The sequence below is a fragment of the Leptodactylus fuscus genome, chromosome 2 (genome assembly GCF_031893055.1).
Source record: "Leptodactylus fuscus isolate aLepFus1 chromosome 2, aLepFus1.hap2, whole genome shotgun sequence".
Taxonomy (NCBI): Eukaryota; Metazoa; Chordata; class Amphibia; order Anura; family Leptodactylidae; genus Leptodactylus; species Leptodactylus fuscus.
The window spans coordinates 229,557,030-229,577,796 of NC_134266.1; the positions used below are offsets into that span (position 1 = coordinate 229,557,030).

Below are 20,767 nucleotides of genomic sequence, written 5' to 3' on the forward strand. Positions count from 1 at the left end.
TGGCAGTAGCAAGAAATGAGGGTATTTGTAACCCCAATATATTCTTTGAATTCCCAGTCAGAAACTGGCACTGTATACCAGTAGTAAAAATTGTGGGTGCACGTAACCCCAATATATTCTTTGAATTCCCAGTCAGACAATGGCACTATATACCAGTAGCAAGAAATGAGGGTATTTATAACCCCAATATATTCTTTGAATTCCCAGTCAGACAATGGCACTGTATACCAGTAGTAAAAATTGTGGGTGCACGTAACCCCAATATATTCTTTGAATTCCCAGTCAGAAACTGGCACTATATGGCAGTAGCAAGAAATGAGGGTATTTGTATTCCCAATATATTCTTTGAATTCCCAGTCAGACAATGGCACTGTATACCAGTAGCAAAAATAGTGGGTGTATATAGCCCCAATTCTATTGCTAGGGGACTTGCAGGGTATTTCTGGGGTGAAGGTGGGGGGGGCACACCGTTGGAACGGGTATCGGGGGTATATATCGGGTATACGGGAATACACTGACAGTGTATTCCATTCAGGATCCTGAGAAAGCTGGGTTGCGGCGATTGAGCCCGTCAGTGCCACGTTACACTGGCAAGCTTCTCCCTGGAATTTAGCTCTTACAAGAGCTGTTGTGGTTGTCTTCTCCTTCCTATCCTAGCCTGTCCCTGCCTACCCAGAATCTAAGCCCTAGCTAGCTGGACGGAAACCTCCGTCCTCGGTGAATTGCAAGCTCAGAATGACGCGAACCTGGGCGGCGCTGTTCTTTTAAATTAGAGGTCACATGTTTTCGGCAGCCAATGGGTTTTGCCTATTTTTCTCAACGTCACCGGTGTCGTAGTTCCTGTCCCACCTACCCTGCGCTGTTATTGGAGCAAAAAAGGCGCCAGGGAAGGTGGGAGGGGAATCGAGTAATGGCGCACTTTACCACGCGGTGTTCGATTCGATTCGAACATGCCGAACAGCCTAATATCCGATCGAACATGAGTTCGATAGAACACTGTTCGCTCATCTCTAGTCTCTATACAATGCTATGACGTAAGCATAACTTGTTCAAGGTCAGAGTAGTAAGCATAGCTATCACAATGAAGCCTCAGGGTCGGTTCACACTAGCTTATGCTATGGAAGCGCTGTGCAGTTAAAGCGCATGGACCCAATAGACTATAATGGGGTCCGTGTGCTTGCCGCACACTGCCCGCAGAAATCATTTGTTATAGTCTACCGGGTCCGTGCACTTTAACTGCACTGCGCTTGCAGTTTCGCTTTTATTCCGTACGGGGGGGGGTCCTCATGTGGACTCCTTCCGGATGGAACACATAAGCTAGTGTGAACTAGGCATAAGGGAGGTCACCTCCACAGTAAAACCATTACCACTCAAAAACCTGATATTCCTGAAGAAGCTGAGAGCTTCGAAACGTTGTAATCTGTCATCATTATTAGCAATTAAATAAGGTATCAACTACTGAAGACTCAAGTTTTTTGTTTTTTTATATTTCCTACCCACTGGCTAACATGGTACAAAAACAAACATTTTCCTTACACTCAAAAACTAAAATCCCTAAAATCTGCCACATCATATTAACACAAGTCCACAGAAACCTATACGCATTAAAATGCGGTTACCTAAGGAAGCCACACGCACCCCATAGACTATAATGGGGCCCGTGTGGTTCCCGCAGAAAACGTGGAGTGAAAAGTGCTCCTTGTAGGACTTTTCTCTCCACATGTTTCATGTGGAAACCACATGGACCCCATCATAGTCTATGGGGTCCGCAGGTTTCGCAGGTAACTGCTTTTTAATGCATATAGGTTTCCATTTGGGGGGAACCCATGCAGACTCCCCAAACGGAAACCCAAATGCAGATGTGAATAGGAACTGGCATGTAGACAATATTGTAGTTTTAGGTTTTGAGTGGTATTTAGCATTTCCAGGCTGAAAACATTGAGCAATTCAGCTTTTTTTGTTGCAGATTTTGTTGCTTTTTTTTTTTTTTGAGCCAAAGTTAGGAATGAATTAAGAGATGGTAGAAGAATAAGAACTTCCTATATATTTCCCATTCCTTTGGTAGACACTCCTAGGGTTGCCTCTAAAAAAAAAAAAAAAAATCTGCAACAAAAGAAGCTGTGTTTCAGCAACATGGGGCCTCAGCCTTAAAAAGAATCCCATTTAGACCATGCCTCCTTTTCTCTTCGGAAAGCAAAAGTGGTGAGAGCAGCATATCTGGAAAAAAGGTGCAAATGCTTCATACATGAAACACAGGGGAGAAAAAGACCTCAAAAAGGTGCAATTTGCACCCAAAAAATTGATTGTAAGCCCTTGCGGGCAGGGCCCTCTACCCCACTGTGCCAGTTGGTCATTGCTAGTATTAGATTTGTTTTGTATATTTTGTGTACTGTATGTAAACCCTTAAATGTACAGCAAAATTAATATAATAATGTACAGCACCAAGGAATATAATAATGTACAGAGCACCATGGAAGTAATATAATAATGTACAGCACTATGGAATATAATAATGTACAGCACCATGGAAGGAATATAATAATGTTGAGGACCATGGAATTAATAGTGTACAGCGCTATGGAATAAATATAATAATGTACAGCCCTATAGAATTAATGTTGCTATATAAATAAGCAAAAATAAGGTACAAGTAGCTTAATAAATGTGACCCACTAAATAATTATGGACAAAAGCAATGATCTATATGTATGCCTGCCTATATGGAATAACCTTGTATGTTACCTACTTGATTCATTCTAATTTTAGAAATTTCCATTGCAGATTCTTTACAAAAGCAAGGAATATGGTTTATAGTCTTGCATCATACTGACACTTAGAAACCCTCCTTCCAGTTTGGAATAGTAATTCTCTCCAAATTACAAATGTAGCACTTCTTCAGGAATCTGGTGTATAATATGTTCCAGCCCCACCTTATCTTACTATAAATTGTATTTGGTCATTCACTGTATAAAGAAATAGGAAAATATCTGAAAAGGAAGCAACCATACTGCAAAAAACCCCTGGAGATATAAGAGCCAAAAAATGCCATGCAAATAAAATTATTCATAAATGCTTTCTGAATAAGCTGTGACATTTGGCCGCAGCATTTTACTGTGTTATTTTTATTGAAGATTTTTCCTTTTTTTTTTTTGGAGCCAAAGTCAAGTGTGGCTTGAAAAGGAATGTGATGTATAAAAGTAAGGTCTTATACCTCTCCCTTCTCAAAAAAACGCAATGATAAAGTGACTTATCTACAATGTGTGGCCTGTGAATAAAGACATAAGGTTTGCTAAAAATGCAGAGTATGTATGTAAAATGTGGAGGTGTGACTATAGCCTTATGGACAATGGTGACAATGAATGTGCCATACCTCTCTGTAACTTAGGCACCCCCCAATTGTGAACAGACCAAGAAGCTATAAAGCATGTACAAATACTCACTATGCAGAGACTTTAAAAACATAAAAGTTTATTAACAGATTTTTTTGGAAGGACGAGCACTTCCAGTATCCATCCAGCAAGGACGGACGATAAGGCACATTGCAAGAGGGTTTACGGGTTTGCTTAGCTCTCGTTTTGCCAACAGTTTGTTGTAAGGATTGCACAGAAAGCAGAGAAAGGAAAGAAGAACCGAGTAAGACAACACAGCTGAACCCACAGATATCCAAGCCCACCTTAAGTTGAGCCTGCTGGGAGGGAATCAGTATACGTTGCTGGGGGAATGTGCTCAAAAGTAACAAACAGGCCATTCATACACTTGTCTATTTCCCTCTATGCTCCCACCTTCAGAAACAGGTAAACCGTAAGATCTGGGAGAGCACCATGTATTGTCAGTATTGAATGTGCCGCCTCTTATGGCACTATCTGGGGCAGCAGTTTCCACATTTCAAAATGTCCAAGTTTAGCTAAGAATTTATTATTTTTTAAGACATCTACCCCAACAGTCCTGATTTCTGCCTTGGAGAAGGCTCATCTGTGAAAGAGTCCTGGCTGTGGGACAGCATTGTGCTGCGGTGATAAAGGTGCTCAAGGTTTTGAGAAGACATCTGAAGATTCAGACAGTACTCTTCCATCTTTGGTTTCCACTGTCTTCACTACAATGCTGCGTTTGGTTCTAGATGTTTCCAGTGGAGAGGAACTGCTGGAATACACATAGCTTCCTCCATATCCACCGCCAATTCCTCCACCGAATCCGCTGGACAGTCCACCGCTGTAGCCGCTGCTAACACCTAGAAGCAAAAACGGGAAAATATATATTTATATATGCAATGTAAATTTTTTCTCCTCTAGCCAATTCATTTTTTGAAGTGGTACCCATATGAAGAGAACTTATTCCCATATTATTCTTCATCTAACCTACCACTAGAAAATGCCATCACTGATTAGTGGGGTCTGACTTATGGGAATCCCACTGAATCGGGGAATAAAGGGGCTCTATGAAAGTTTAGCACTGTTGCCCCTCCACCATTTTTCCTTGCACAGTGGCAATCACGTGGTCAAAAAGAAAACAATGCTAAACTGTGTGGAGACCCCTTTCTTCTCAGCATCAGTGGAGGTACTAAAGGTAAAGTGAAGGTGTATTTTATGTTTAGCCATTTTTTTTTTAGATTTTTGCAAATAAGAACAAGAAAAAGCAAAGGCAGTAGGGGGTACGCAGGCCACCCAGTCATGGAAAAGTCACAGAGGAACAATCAGGGTAGAGAGCTGTCAACGCCCAAAACTGAGAAACCAGTAACGGGTGGTACAGTAACAACATTGAGAAATGCGTAATCGGGAAGCGATGGCAGGGAGAGCTATAGGACATAAGGAAGAGTCCAAAGCGTGGCCATTACAATGCCACCCATTTACCAGGAGAAAAAGACAAATTCTGTAGGGAAAGGGGAACATGGGTGTACAGAAACAGACGAGACCACATACAAAACCAGGACAGGGAAAAGCACACAGAAGTAAAGAGGAGTAGGGGAAAAAAAAGTGGGGAGTGAAGGATGTGGCATAAAGGAACAAACAGCCTCCATATGAAAAGGGGATCAAGACTACTCCAGTTTAGGTAAAGAAAGAAGAGCATTCCGAATTCCCCTAGAACACCACCCATGGCCACCAAAGGGACTCAAATTTAGAAGGGTCGTGCAAGCCCTCAGCTACCAGGGCCTCAATACTCCTAATAAGGAGAAGCTCCGGTAGGAACTCAACCAGGGTGGGCACAGCAGTACTGCGCCAATGCCTGGGAATGACTGTTCTGGCGGCCGCAAGAAAATGTTGCAGAAGGTCGTGTAGGTGTATATTAGCAGGAATAGCCCTTTAAACTCCGATTCTCCCTGGTAAGTTTTCTGTAGCACAGACATTACTAGACGCTCTCCGCTTCATTACAGAAGAAGAACTGTTTGTACAAAAGCCTCTCATGTATTTCCTCTTTTTCATGTTTTGCAAGTAGTGCACAGTATGTAACCTGAACCTTCACAGCTATCTCCATAGTACTTGGAGAGATCCCGCAGTGATAGGAACAAAGGCCTTAACAGGAAAGTGAGGAAATGCAATAGACAAGTTATGGTGCTGAAAGAAAAACAGTCAAGTTGGAAGCCTGTCCCTGAATATTGTTACAGCTTGGTAAGGGGATCTGCATCATGGCTGTGCTATTTTAATACACTCATCCAGCCTGAGCAAAGTCAACTCTGCTTTGTATGGATAAACCCTTTAAATCTCAGATCAGTCTGTAACTTTACCATTACCTTAGATAACAGTGGTTGACCGACTAGATAAATATATTACCTGAATAGCCAGTAGTCTTGGTCTGAATACTGAGGTTCTGGATACCAGATTCCAACCTGAAAAGCAAAGATAGCCATGAAGTGCATATCACTCTATAACAAACACGTGGCAAGCAGGCATATTAATCTATTAAATATAGATGATATGGGACTGTGACTTTAATAGGAGATCCTGAGGTTATAGAGAGCATCGCTCTATCTGGAGGACCTGTCCTGTCCTGTATTACACAAACAACCTATTGATTTACACAAGCAATTTGTAATGCTTAATTTCTCCTTTGGGGGTGCTGCAGGGAAATTGTGAACACTTAGCCTACAATCACATGACCGATGGATATAATCTTAATATTTTTTTTTACGATTACTTTTCACCAGATGAGTGGGTTGGGTCAAAGAAGAAATTCCTAAGTTTTTTTTTGTGGTTTTGTTTTTTAAAGGGTCTATTAAAAGGGGATGCAAAGGAACACTGAATAGATGCAAACTGGCAATTAAAAATAGTCGTATAAATAAGGGCTTACTGTCAAGGTTTACTTATGACAAATAATCACTGGGGGCCACTGCAGGGAGACACTTTGATCAGCTTACCCTTAAGTGTAGGGATGGCACACATATACACGTTTATAGGGCAATACATTGATGCTAAGTGCAATTATTATCACTTATATTCCTTACCTGCTCTCTTCTCCTTCAAGCAGCTTCCTGTAGGTGGCAATCTCAATATCAAGAGCCAACTTCACATTCATCAGTTCTTGGTATTCTCTCAGTTGGCGAGCCATGTCCTGCTTGGCTTTCTGAAGAGCGGCCTCCAGATCAGCCAGTTTTGAGCGGGCATCCTTCAGTGCCAGTTCTCCACGTTCTTCAGCCTCAGCGATCTGTGCTTCAAGGTTTGCACGCTGGAAAAATCAATATAAAAGTGTTGAAATCTATTCTAGGTCTTCCAATAGTTTTATTATACTATAGTGAGTAATACTGTAAATGAAATTTAACATAATGGCAAAACCATTATACTATACAAGTACCTGATTATCTCTTATTATACAGGAGGAACATACCTGGGCCTTAAGAGCATCAATCTCAGACTGCAGCCGGGTGATGTAACGGTTGAGTTCACTAATCTCGGTTTTGGTGTTCTTCAGATCATCCCCGTGGCGTCCAGCTGATGCCTGGAGTTCCTGGTACTGTTAGAGGGGGAAAAAAAAAAAAGTGAGAAAATAAATAAAGCTGTATGAGATCCGTCAGCAGTAGCTAACATGCTTGTTGATGGTTTTTGGGCCATTTATAATGAATATACAGTCATTTTTTATTTATTAAAAACAGATTTTCTGCTTGTATATTTTGTAGATTTTTTTATTCTATTTTCTGTACATGATTATGGGGGCTGCCATCTTGCCTGAACTTTTCATTGGCTCCATTAACAACATTTTATGATATACTTTACAGCATAATGATGGCAATAGGCAGTACAAGTGTAGAGCCAAATAATTGAGGTCTATGAAAGAGTTTTATAGGTGTGTTATGTGGAGGGAGGATGGAGTAGATGAGCTGTGACATCTATTGTCAGTAGTGGATGCAATGATCAGTCAGTGGCGTTATCTTCTATTGTAATCCTGTATGTGATGTAAATGAGGAGATTGCTGCAAAGAAAACCCCTTAAAATTGTTACGGGTCAGTCCAACATTTGGTTTAGTGGCCAGTGGCTGTATAATATATAGTGGCTATATTTTTAAATATAGATAGTAACACTGAAAAAAAGTTGTCAAAATTTCTTTACCATAAAAACATATTTAAAAAAAAGAATAGTGTCCCATTCCCTTTAAGGAAGATGAATTAAAATAGAAAACCAGAATCTTTGTATATGTTGCCCATAAAAGCACCACTATTCAATAATGGTGCTAAGAAATGAGTGTTTTATCACCTCCTGGCTAATAAAAGACTTACCTTCATCTGGTACATGCTCTCCACCTCAGTACGGCTCTTGTTGGCGATATCTTCATACTGAGCCTTCACTTCAGCAATGATGCTGTCCAGGTCAAGGTTACGATTGTTGTCCATAGACAAAACAACTGAAGTGTCAGAGATCTGAGACTGAAGCTCACGAAGTTCCTGCAGACAAATAGGTAAAGATTAACCATTCAAGTTCTGCTATGGTAGCATAGAGGTAACATACTATTTATAAGTATGGGGAACCGCTTATTGAATGAGCCTCTGTGCAGAGACGGAGGGCAACTGAAGCAGGGTATGGAAGCTGTTGTGTGATATTTTACCTAGATATTGTCTATGTAGAGAGGTATCCATGTTACAGGATAGGTGATTCTCAACATATCAGATGTGACTTAACAGCATTGGTTCGACACATCATCACTACCACTATATTATATCACGCATACGCCCCACTTAAGAGATTTTAGGGTGCAATTTACTGAACGCAGCGATATTATCTCAAACCTTGGGGTACTCCATCCGACCTTTCTGATATATCCTGCTTAAAACTCCTTTAAAAGATATGAATAATATTATAATATCAGAAATTTATTCATCTACAATCTAACCTATACCAGGATGAATCTGCTACTTTTGTTCCTTATGTTCTGGACCACTTTTGCACTTAGAGGATATGGGCCCTTTAAAGGGATTGCATATTATTGAAGTATAGCTGTATGTTGCGTGTAGTATTGCAGAACTCCTCCTTTGCTTGAGAAACAACCCATGTTTTTTTAATCCGGTACATCCCCTTTAAGGAATAAACTTTGACACATAATGGACATGTGTAAATATAATAAGCACCAAAAATCACATCTCACCTCCTCATAAAGATGGCGCAGGAAGTTAATCTCATCTGTCAGCCCCTCCAGTTTGGCTTCCAGCTGCACCTTGTTCATGTATGCCTCATCTACGTCCTGCAGACAAAGGTTGCGGTTTATTAGTCCAGGTGTATATTCACATTAATCTTGTAAATAAATATCATATGATTAATAGAGGGAATCCCCACCTTCTTTAATAGGACAAATTCATTCTCCATTTCAGTGCGTTTGTTGATTTCATCTTCATATCTGCAGAACAGAATAAGATCCTTAGTAAGGAGATGGAATGAAGGACGGAGAAGAGGGCAGCTGTCACTTTAAAAGGAAACTGTTCCATTACATAAAAGTTGGCAGAACTTTCTTTAATATGAGGTTTCCAGACATGCTGTTCTCCGCACCGGCTTCTTGACTTGCCATTTATGGTTGTAAGACATTTCTAATTTCGTCAACCTTTCCAATGGCGTTGCATGCTCTTATTTATCTTGTAGCTCCAAGCACAATACTTTAACATATGCATACAGGAAGATGGATGGTGATATGAGGAGAGGAAGATTATAGCACCATAAGTGGGGTACAAGTTGTCTGATGTCATTCTGGCTTGAAAGGAACATGCCCATAAAAAGACAAGTCGTCCAGCTTACTGGTTGGGATACCGTCCAATTGTTATTTTTATTTCTAGGGCAAACCAGTTCATACAGTAACACAATGTCTCCAGACATGGGAATAGAAAAGCTACCAACATCATATTAACAGCATAACCTGCTAGGTCAATAAAAAGGGCAACTTGTACCAAGCTTGTAGTTTTACTGAAAGATAGACGTTTTAGTGAATAATTGCATTCGACACAATGTAACAATTCTTATAACTATGATGTGCCGTTCCTCTGTTCCTCCTACTGGGCACATATAACTAATTTGACATCTGGGTGATACCAGTTGAGGGTGTGACCCTTCACTGCTCGACACTGTCCAATCAGTGCTCACTTTCTCAAACTGTGGAGAGACACTTCCATTTATCAAGGGAGATGGTAACACCCAGTTGTCAATTTATTCACAATTTCTAGGAGGAATAACAGAGGAACAGCAAAATGCAGAATTATATGAAAAATGCTGTGGTTATTATTTTATGAAGAAGACTTTTTTCTAAACTAGACATGTCAGGAGGTAGCAGGTCTTATTTATCTGGGTTTTCTTATAAACATAACCTTAAACCATGTATCTAGTCTCTACTAGGGCACTATATAGCTATATCTATACATACATATATATAGATATAAAATCAGTGGTCTTCGCTTTTTGAGACCCTCTTAATTTTTGCCAATTTCATGTAATGTTGTGACATCCACCTAAATATATCTTGACCACAGAAGCAAGAGACAAAGGAACCCCACTTGTACTGAGCATATAAGTGTAAGTCCCGTTCACACGGAGTAAACGTACGTGTATTTTGGCAAAATACACGCGTAAAAGATACATGGGTAAAAATAAGACTCCCATTGACTTCAATGACTTTTTTTTTTTTTACATGTGTAAAAAAACACGTCAAAATATACAAAATGTCACTGAAGTCAATGGGAGTCTTATTTTTACACGTGTATTTTGCCAAAATACACGTGCGTTTACTCCGTGTGAACGGGCCCTAAAGCCGCCAGGTATCTGGATCACATCTAACTGCATGGTTATCACTAGGCTGGAGGTAGGTGGCCTGTATCTACTCACTTGTTCTTGAAGTCCTCCACCATACCCTGCATGTTTCCAAGCTCATTTTCCAAGCGGTATTTCTCCTGCCCCAGGGTGTCCAGCTGACGCCGCAGGGTGTTGATGTAGGCTTCGAACATGCCATCCATGTTACTGCGTGTTGTCTTCTGGTTCTGGAGAAGGCTCCATTTTGTTTCAAGCATCTTGTTCTGTTGTTCTAGGAATCGTACCTATAATAGACAAAACAGCGTTTGAACATCATCACTTACACTAGGTGTTACTGTATACACAAGTGTCACTTTCCAAGTCTGCTATTAGGTATGTCACTTATAGAATGGACTCTTCAATATGTACGCCAAGATGGCTCATGGTCCACACAGGAAGCTTACTAAACTATATCTGGCAAACTGCAGTAATACTTTTCTTCTGGGCCATATCAGGACATGTGTTAAGGCCCTCCATTCAGATTACAGCTACCTTATACGTATGGAGGTCTCCTAATTCTTCTCTGATAGATGACGGGGCGGTAGAAACATCAAGATAAGCTGATCATCTCTCTGAATCCCCACCAGTCAGCTTTATGAAGGGACCACAATGCCCCATAAGAAGGTACAGCTCCATAAATTGGGCATTTATTAACCCCGCTAATTCTCTGGTATAGACAGGTGCGATGGTGGTGTGTCTTAGGTGCAAAGTCTTTTTTTTGGACCAAAGATGGGCCACATAGTTTGTTCTCTGCCTCACTTGCCACTTTCTGCAAAAGTAGACGGAGCAGGATAGACAGGTGGTAGGCCGAGATATAGCAACCCCTACAAATGTATTATAACTTTTCATAAGTATAATCCTTAGTGGCCTCCAAGTACATCTGTCAAAGGGACAGAAAAAAAACAAAAAAACAATGCCAGACTCCTTAGAAATAGGACTTATCCTGTTCCTCAGGAGTCAAGACTGCCGGGAAATGTGTCATACAGAATGTCTAGGGGGACTTTTCCTGTTTCTAAAAAGTAGGAAGAGGAGCATACATCAGCTGGCTCCTGAACCGGCCCTTTGAAGATATATTTAATGGATATAATTGTGAGAACAGTTCAGCTTTAATGGTAATAGGACTTGTGTTTGCTATGTGTTCCTTTTAAGATGAATTTCTTAAGGGTGCATCACTTGAGGGTATATCACTAGGATATGCCATCCATTTATGATCTATGGGATTACCACACAGAATGAAGGCGGAGCCATTACTTTTCCCCAGCAAAGTAGGGCAAAAATGGAGCCAGTTGCAGTTCCCCACACAGAAGAAAATTACAAAAGTGCAAGACTGGCTGCGTTCCCTTACAACTGTGATGGCAAACCTATGGCATGGGTGCCAGAGGTGGCACATAGAGCCCTCTATGTGGGCACCCATCTGTGGAACAGATTATACTGTATGGAAGCCACTGTGGAGCAAATTGCACTGTGTGGGGAACACTGTGGAGCAGACTGTACTGTGTGGGGGACACTGTGGAGCAGACTGTACTGTGTGGGGTCCCTTCACTATTTATATCACACAGTATCTGATTTATAGCAGACGTGATATTACTATAGGTCATAACAACATGGCACGGTCACTATAAAACAGATCCTGTGTAATGTAAATAGCGAACATTAATTGTTCAACTTTATACCAAAGGCAGGACAAAGTTGTTTGTATAATTGAAAGTTCTGTAAAGCCCTATTCACACGACCATATTTTGGGGGTCTGTAATTGTCCACAATTGTGGATCCGCACAGTGTTAAATTTTGATAAATTAGTGAGTTTTGGGTTGCAGTTTGGGCCCTTGGTCTCTAAAAGGTTTGTCATCAATGCCTTAGAGGATCATGGAGGGCCCACTGTGTAAACCACCACCAATAATAAACTGATGGCTAGTCCTATCCATTTTTGAGATAAGGAACATGTTGCGAACAGTGGTCCTATTTCCATTATTTCCTTTGAAGGTTCACATTTTTTGTGACCAGAGTTGGAAAACCTATGTAACTGTGTAAAATATAGGTGTACTTTAGAGTTATACATGCAGATTACATAATTACTCCCCCTAGTGGCTACATTATTATGAAAATAAAGACGACGTAAGGGGGGAATCCAAAGCCTTATACCTGGACAAAGTGCTTTCTCTAAATATAGAAGGGAATAACCCTGCACTGCTGAGGTCAGCGTAGCAGCCCTGGCAGCGGAGAAAATTATTGCGGCCCAGAGAATTATAATGAGGTGTCCCTGACTTTTCTGGCCAAGGCTTAATATAAACAGTGGCATACCGGAGGAAGGGAGACAAGTCTGGCTACATTTTACTTTTGTCCCACAAACAAAGGAAGATTTCAATTCTTTAGTTTACACATTCACTATTTTCACATGGTATGAGCCGCAGTGTGTCACGGTACTATTCAGTCTGAATGGCGGCATTATACTCTACACTTGTGTACTTTGTGTTATCAGACGATATTCTTTGTGTGTACAGGACAGTGAACTGGGCAGGCAAGGTGCAGGCTACTTTCATTGCCCTATATGGTAAAGTCTACAGGTAACTATCTGTGCCCCTCCTTACTAAAACAGACAGATAGGGGAGGAATTCTTAAGTCCTGATAGTGAGGTAATAAAACTGGAGTATGTGCCAGCTGTCAGACCAGTGCCCAGTATCTTACTATGTGTATACCTTACTCAGAATGGCAATACTGCTCACACCCTTGGCAGATGACACACCCTGCTTCGGGATGGCTGCAGAAATTTGCCATTCAAAACCGTAATGGAAGCCATACTGGTTGCCACCCAGCTTTCCCAGAACCAGAAGCAATTGAATAGTAGAGTAGGAGGAGCTGAGCAGATTGCTACATAGTTTTAAGAGAGAATTCAGTATAAGGCCTCAAGCATATGTGCAAATACAGTCCGGAAAATCCTATCTCCATATTTCCTATCCTGAATCTGGTTCGGAAATTGGACTCGCAACGATCCCGCTGCCTTCTTGCAGGTCTACTGTCCTGTACTATATACAATAAGGAACAATAGAGCTGCAGAGGGGGATGGGACTTCTAGTGTAACGGAATAAGATCTAGGCCCAAAAACGCAAGTATAAGTCTAGATAGTCCGACCTGTCCATGTACAATGGGGCCTTAATTACTGACTGCAATTTCTGCACTTTCTATGTTTTGGAGTCCAGTGGGCGGTCCTAATTCGCAAATGACATGCATTGAAAGATGCCAATCACTGATTAGGACCACCCCCTGGACTCCTAAGCATAAAAAGACTATGGGTCTGATTTATCATGGCTTATGTGACAGAAAACTAGCATAGAAGTCATGAAAAGTCGCAATATTTTAGTGTGAGATTATTTGCACATTGTACTTTCTTTAAAGGGGGTGTGGTGGTCCAGGCCTTCAAACCCACCAAATTTATTATCATTTAGTGGCATAAACGATGTCAGAAATCAAAGCCATGAGGGGGCAGGAGTACATTTCTGTTTAGGTGCACTGACCCCGGAGAATGCACCTAATATACTTGGTGTGTCATAAATCAGGTGCAATCTCCAGCAGGCCAGGGATTATCAAGACCAGCAAGGAAAATGCCAGTCTTGATAAATCGAACCATATGTATATAGTAATATTAACCTGCTACAGAGTCATACTATAACCCCAATAACGTCTCATGGATTCATACAGATTCTCACAGCTCCATATGGTGGCGCTCATAGGGTCTGTAACATGATCTTATGCAGATGGTATGTGCCGCCATACAGGTAGCTCCGGTTTTTACATAAATACAAACCCAAGCTAACAAATAAACCTTGGCTAACAAAAGTTTTAGACTGTCAACGCGTTTCAGAAGTGAATGGGTTATTAGCCATTGCACAGTGCCAAGTGCCAGGGACTAGAGAGGAGACAGTAAACACTATACTGCGGTAATATACACTACAAGGAGATCCCGACTAACTGGAAAGTAACTAGGCAAGGATTACGTGAGTAGATCCTGCATATCCCGGACAGTCTCTGCTCACTCAACATGCCTCGAGGAAGGACGGATTATGAAACCATGTACTGTTAGGTATTGGAAAGCTTTGCCATGTTAATACCTGCAGCGATTAAAGGGCCCTTTCTATTGTATGTGGATATTATTACCATGGAATCTCTCCATAAAATAGCACACAGATAATTAAAGAACAATCGTCAATAGGATTTAACTATTTAAGGGAAATTTCCATATCACCCATTAGATGTGAGCAGAGCTTTAGTGTCACATTAGATAGACTGAGCTGAACACCTGTATGGCCGACAGCTATTACACCCAAACGTCCCATACACATGCATGCTCAGCGACATTCATTTAATACGTACCAGCACTTTTAATGCAGATTTTTTAGCTATGTAACAAACATTATGGTGGTTATAAGGTGTGTTACTTAACGTTTCTAACGTGTGTCCAGGGTCATTAACCTATTCAGAGACGCCCCCTATTCCCTGAAACAGTATAATACAATAGGTGCACTTTATAAATATAATGTACCGGTAATAGAAATGTTGTCCTTAAAATAGAAACACACAGGTTAAAATAGATTTCTACAGAACTGAGGGTGACCTTTACACCTACAGTATAGCGATAGCTACATATGCATTAATAATACATATGTTCAGATAAAACAGCTGCTAAGATCTATAGTCATGTCCTGTAACCTCTACATCACCGTCACCAATTTACGGTAATTTAGATATTGCAAAACTACAATTGTCAATCCGTGACCATGCTGAGCGTTGTAGTTTAGCAATAGTTTAAGGGCCATAGCTGGGAGGAGGCCACTGCTCTAGGTCATCTGATAAAATCTCACCAATTATAGAATGACCCAAATGCAATAAAAGAGCTTCCGCTTTTGGAAAAGCTGGGTGACAGAATGCATTACAGGGGTATTCGCCCAACAATCCCTATATAACTAGGGAGTTTGCCATTCAGCAGACTAGGAAAGTTTCCGGTCGGTCATGTTAAGAATTGTATTTCGTGGTAGGTATGGAAACAGACATGGACTAGTTGTGTTACGTTTAACCCTTTCACAACCATATGCATACGGTTGACCATGGGAGAAACTTCTAGAAGACTAAGCGACTGCACAGAGTGATAGGTGTGTATAATGTCTACCCGGGAGGTCAATGGCCACCATGCCTGGTATGTGGCAGTGTCCCAGCAGCGGAGAGGGTGTGTCTGGGTGGCACTGTGGTGTGACAGTCACTACTAGTGAGTTACATTGGATCGATATCATGGAGAGAGGTTATAAAATACCCAGCCAGTAACTTATAGTTATTCATATACTGTATATACACCCTGTGTAACGCAAGAAAAGCAATATAGGAGGAATCTATGGGAAAAGCTTGGTAGATTAGGGATCTGGTGCAACAGATGTTATGGAGTATTGTAAGCAGATATATTTTTGCTACTTTTGATCAAAGCAAATAGAAGAAACAAGAAACTATTGTGTGAATATGGTGCAACTAGAAGGCTTGTGCTTGCAGAGTGGTTGCACGATATATGGGCAGCACATTGGTGTGGGGGCAGTAGATAGCATCCTGTGCCAGGTGTGAGCAGGTGCCTCGCACTCACCTTGTCAATGAATGAAGCGAATTTGTTGTTGAGGGTCTTGATCTGCTCCTTCTCCTGGGTCCTGACTTGCTGGATGGTGGGGTCGATCTCCAGGTTGAGGGGGGCCAGCAGGCTCTGGTTAACGCTGACCTGGGTGATGCCAGCTGAGCCCGCACCTGCACCTCCATAGGCAGTCCTGTAGCCGCTGCCAAACCGGGAGCCTCCTCCATAGCTGGAGCCCAGGGTGAAGGAGCCGCTGCTGACCCGGCTGCCGGCCGGAGCTCCGCTGTACGAGTAGCTGCTGAAGCCGGTGCTGCGGGGCACGGCGCTGCTGGACGTGCGGTAAGTCACTTTGCTCATCTTGATGGACATGGTGGCGGCGGCTGGTGGCTGCTGTGCTAGAGACTATACAGGAGAGGAGCGGAGTTACCGATGTGAGGAGAGGGGAGAGGCTGTCCCTAATATACTCAGCCCGGCCGCACGGAGGGGGGGCGCTCTCACACAGCACCTGAATGGCTGGCTACTGAGAGGCGGTCACCTGCCATTGCCTGGCACATCCTCCTCCTCCTCCTCACTTATCCGAGGGTTACTAGGGACTGGGTGTGTGTCAGGGCTAATACAGACCCAAATAAACAGAAAGTGCACATATGTATGTATGCATATGTGTCCCATCACTTATAGATACAAGTCTATGAGATCTCTGCTGAGAAGTTCGGGAATTGTACTCTGCCCTAGGAGTTGTACAATATAAACCTGGTGAAGCCCCTGCCGCTCCCGCACCGACATGGAGGCGGTCAGCTTTAACCCCTTAACGACCGGCCCATAGTAAAATTACGTCGGCACTGACAGGTCCTTCCTGACTGCCCTATAGTAAAATTACGTCGGGCAGTCAGGGAAGGATTCCCTGTCAGTGCCGACGTAATTGGAGCGGATCTTAGCTGTACCTGACAGCTAAGACCCTGCTCCATTACCCCCCATCGGAGGGGGCTCCGATAGGGGTTTTTTAACCCCTTCAGTTCCGTGATCAAACTGAAGCGGTTCCGTGATGCTGCCGGTCTGATCAGCACCCCCCGCGGCGAGATCGGGGGGTGCCAGTGTCTCCAACATGCAGTCTGGGGTCTGGCCAGTGACCCCAGACTGCTAAAGACCCCCGATACCTGGTTGATCCTGCCCGGGGTAAGAGGAAGTCATCCGCAGGCAGCCCCTGCGACTGACTTCCTCCAGACGCTGCAAGACACTGACTGCTGTGTCCTGCAGCGTCTAATACAGAATCAGTGATGCTTTTATCAAAGTGTCCTAAAGGGACACATGAAAAAGTAAGAGAAAAAAGTGAAAAATAAATAAATAAAGTTTATAATAAAAATGAATAAAGTTATAAAGCCCCAAAGATCCCCTTTTTTTCTATAGAAAATGAGTTATGTAAAAAAAAAACCTAAAAATTAATAAAAACAATACATATTTGGTATCGCCGCGTCCGTAACAATCTGTACAATAAAACTGAAATAATATTTAATGTATATGGTAAACGTCGGAAAAAAAACCTGGAAAAAACCCGCCGGAAGTAGTGATTTTTCGCCATCTCACCTTAGAAAATATGCTATAAAAAGTGATCAAAAAGTCATAATCACCGCACAATAGTGCCAATAAAAAGCGCAGGTTGTCCCGCAAAAAATAAACCCCCAACCAACACTGTCAACCGAAAAATAAAAATGTTACGCCTCTCAGAAGATGGCGATGCAAAAATCACTGATTTATGTCCCCAAATGTGTTATTGTTCTGCAGAATTAGTATTGCATAAAAAAATACTATAAATGAGGTATCGCCGTAACCATACCGACCCGCAAAATAAAGGACACATGTTACTTATACTGTACGCTGCATGGCGAATAATTTAAAAGGGAAAATTAAATGCCAGAATTGATTTTATTTTTTTAAATCCAGCAAAAAAAGAGTTAATAAAATGTATTCAATAGATTGTAGGCACCCAAAAATGGCGTCATTACAAAATACACCTCATCCCACAAACAGCAAGCCCTTATATGGCCACGTCACCAGAAAAATAAAGAAAATATAACATCTAGCAATGTGAAGACAAAATCCCGCCAAATCACCAAATCATTAGAACACGACTGGCTGCGGCAGGAAGGGAATATATAAGCTGTGCGAGCGTATATCAGGGGACACCCCAGATTTACAGCTTATGAGGGAACAGACACCAGAAGTGACCCCCAAAGTGACCCCCAGAGTGACTCCCCCAATCATAGGAGCTACTGGGACATAGTAGGGAATTTGGTGTCTGCAATGTCCTCCGCACAGCTTACATATTCCCTCTTCGCCATCCGCTGTGCAGTCACGTCTGGGATACTAATACTCACTACACCCCCTGATACATTCTTTGAGGGGTGCAGTTTTCAAAATGGGGTCACTGCTTTGGGGAATCCACTTTTCTGGTACCTTACAGGTTCTACAAACATGACATGGCGTCCAGATACCAAACATCTGAATCTGTACTCCAAAAGCCTCATCGCGCTCCTTCCCTTCTGCGCCCTGCTGTGCGCCCAAACTGCAGTTTATGCCACATGTATGACACATGTATGACACTGGTGTACCCAGGATAATGCACGTAATGTCATATGTGGGAATAAACTGATATTAGGCACAGCCGGACACGGAAGAAGGGTTATTGGGTTTTTGGAGCGCAGACGGTTTGGTTTTTGGATGCCATGACACTTTTGCAGAGCTGAAACGCCAATAAAGTGGAATTCCCTGATATGAGACCTTATTTTGGAAACTACACCCCTGAAGGATTTATCCAGGGGTACAGAGAGCATTTTTAACCCCCAAGTGTTGCTATAACGTATTATCCATAAATGAATACGAAGCGAGGTGAGAGGTGAAAATGACCATTTCTCCAGGAATCCGTCATTTCAGTGCATAATATGTTGTGCCCGACTTGTATCAGAGATGAACTCTCTAAAAGCTGTTGTGCCCGGGATACCCGCTTACCAGTTTTTGGAGGGTGTATCTCTGCTGACATAAGTTAGGCACAACATATCGGGCACTAAAATGGCGAATCTCTGGAAAAATTTCATTTTTAACTTCTCATTATCAGTTGCGATTTCATTTCTGGAAACTAAATAAATGCAGCACTCAAGGGTTAAAAACGCTCGCTACGCCACTTGATAAATCCCATCAGTGGGGTAGTGTCCAAAATGGGGTGACATGTCTGTGGATTCCACTTTATTGGCAATTCAGGGGCTTTGCAAAAGTGACTTCCAAAAACCAAACTGTGTCATACATGTGGGCATACACCGCCATTTGGGTACACAGCAGGGCGCAGATGTGAAGGCGCGATATGTGCTTTTGGAGTGCAGATTTAGATTGTTGGTGTTTGGACACCATGTCACATTTATAGAGACCCTAAAATTGTCCCTACAAAATGGGGTCACTTCTTGGGGAATTCCAGTATACTGGAACCTCCAGGGCTCTGCAAAAACATCATGGTGCACAGAGGGTCCCTCTAAATCTGTACCCCAAAAGCTAAAAAGCGCAGTGCTCCTTCCCTTCTGAGCCCTGCTGTGTTCCCAAGCAGCAGTTTACACCCACATAATTTTTTGCCCCTCGGGATGGCCCCTTAATAGTTTTAGGAGTGCAGGTCTCTGACAACACAAAGTGGGTGCAACGTATTGGGCACCGAAATGGCAGATTTCTTTCAAAATTTCAATTTTCATTTTGTACATTAATTTTTGGGAAGCATTTTTAGGCTCAGAGTGATAATACCCCTTGATACATTCTTTGATGGGTGTAGTTTTTAAAATGGGGTCACATTTGAGGGGTTTCCATTGTATTGGTACTTTAGGGGCTCAGCTAATGGCACCTGAAAACTATTCCAGCATAATCTGCCCTCCAAAACCCAAATAGTGCTCTTTCCATTCTGAGCCCCACCATGTTCCCATACAGCAGATTATGGCCACATATGGGGTATTTCCGTGTTCAGGAGAAATTGTGTAACAAACTGTGGGGGGCTTTTTCTCTTTTAACCCCTTGTGAAAATGAAAACTTTGGAGATAAAAGGACATTTTAGTAAATTTTAACCTACACATCCCAAGGTTAGTAAAATCTGTGAAATGGCTATACGGTCAAAATACTCACTATACCCCTCAATGAATACCTTAAGGGGTCTAGTTTATAAAATGGGGTCATTTATGGGGGTTTTCAATTGTTTTGGCAACTCAAATCTTGTTTGAATGTGCAATGGGCCTAAAATATCTGCAAGCAAAATTTGTGTTCTGAAATCCAGTTGGTGCTCCCATCTTTTTGGGCCCTACCGTGCGTCCATACTTAGGATTAAGGCTACAAAGTGTACATTTTTGAATACGGGAGAAATGGGGCCATCTATTTTGGGGTGTTTTTCTTTATTTTCATGCCTTGTGTGCAACAAAACTGCCTATAAAATGACTCTTTTGTGTAAAAAATAGAATTTTTTGTTTGACACAAATTCTTTTAAAACCTATGGGGTCAAAATACCCACTATACCCCTCAATGAATACCTCAAGGGGTCTAGTTTATAAAATGGGGTCATTTATGGGGGTTTTAAATTGTTATGGTAACTCAAATCTTGTTTGAATACGCAATGGGCCTGAAACATTTAGAAGCAAAATTTGTGTCTTGAAATCCAGTTGGTGGTCCCTTCTTTTTGGGCCCTACCGTGCGTCCGTACATAGAATTAAGGCCACAAAGTGTACATTTTTGAACACAGGAGAAATGGGGTCATCTATTTTGGGGTGTTTTTCTTCATTTTCATGTGTTATGTGCAAAAGAACTGCCTTTAAAATGACACTTTTGTGTAAAAAAATATGAAATTTTTTTGTTTGACACAAATTTTCTAAAAACTTATGGGGTCAAAGTACTCACTATACCC

General features: G+C 41.9%; 1 protein-coding gene across 1 annotated transcript; it reads right to left on the reverse strand.

Annotated features, from left to right (window-relative positions):
* Positions 1-3,448: 3,448 nt before the first annotated feature.
* On the reverse strand, positions 3,449-16,270 carry KRT8 (keratin 8). The gene is made up of 9 exons (XM_075265819.1): positions 15,868-16,270; positions 10,284-10,492; positions 8,754-8,814; positions 8,566-8,661; positions 7,703-7,867; positions 6,817-6,942; positions 6,437-6,657; positions 5,766-5,821; positions 3,449-4,228 (listed from the first exon to the last, which is right to left on the reverse strand). The coding sequence occupies exons 1-9, from the start codon at positions 16,216-16,218 to the stop codon at positions 4,026-4,028; spliced, it is 1,488 nt and encodes a 495-aa protein (XP_075121920.1). The 5' UTR covers positions 16,219-16,270; the 3' UTR covers positions 3,449-4,025.
* Positions 16,271-20,767: the final 4,497 nt, after the last annotated feature.

Coding starts and splice junctions, on each gene's coding strand:
- KRT8 (XM_075265819.1), bottom strand. CDS start 16,218: ATGTCCATCAAGATGAGCAAAGTGACTTACCGCACGTCCAGCAGCGCC. Junction 10,493..15,867: donor TCGCTTCATTCATTGACAAG/GTGAGTGCGAGG, acceptor TGTCTATTATAG/GTACGATTCCTAGAACAACA. Junction 6,658..6,816: donor TTGATGCTCTTAAGGCCCAG/GTATGTTCCTCC, acceptor TGATTTTTCCAG/CGTGCAAACCTTGAAGCACA.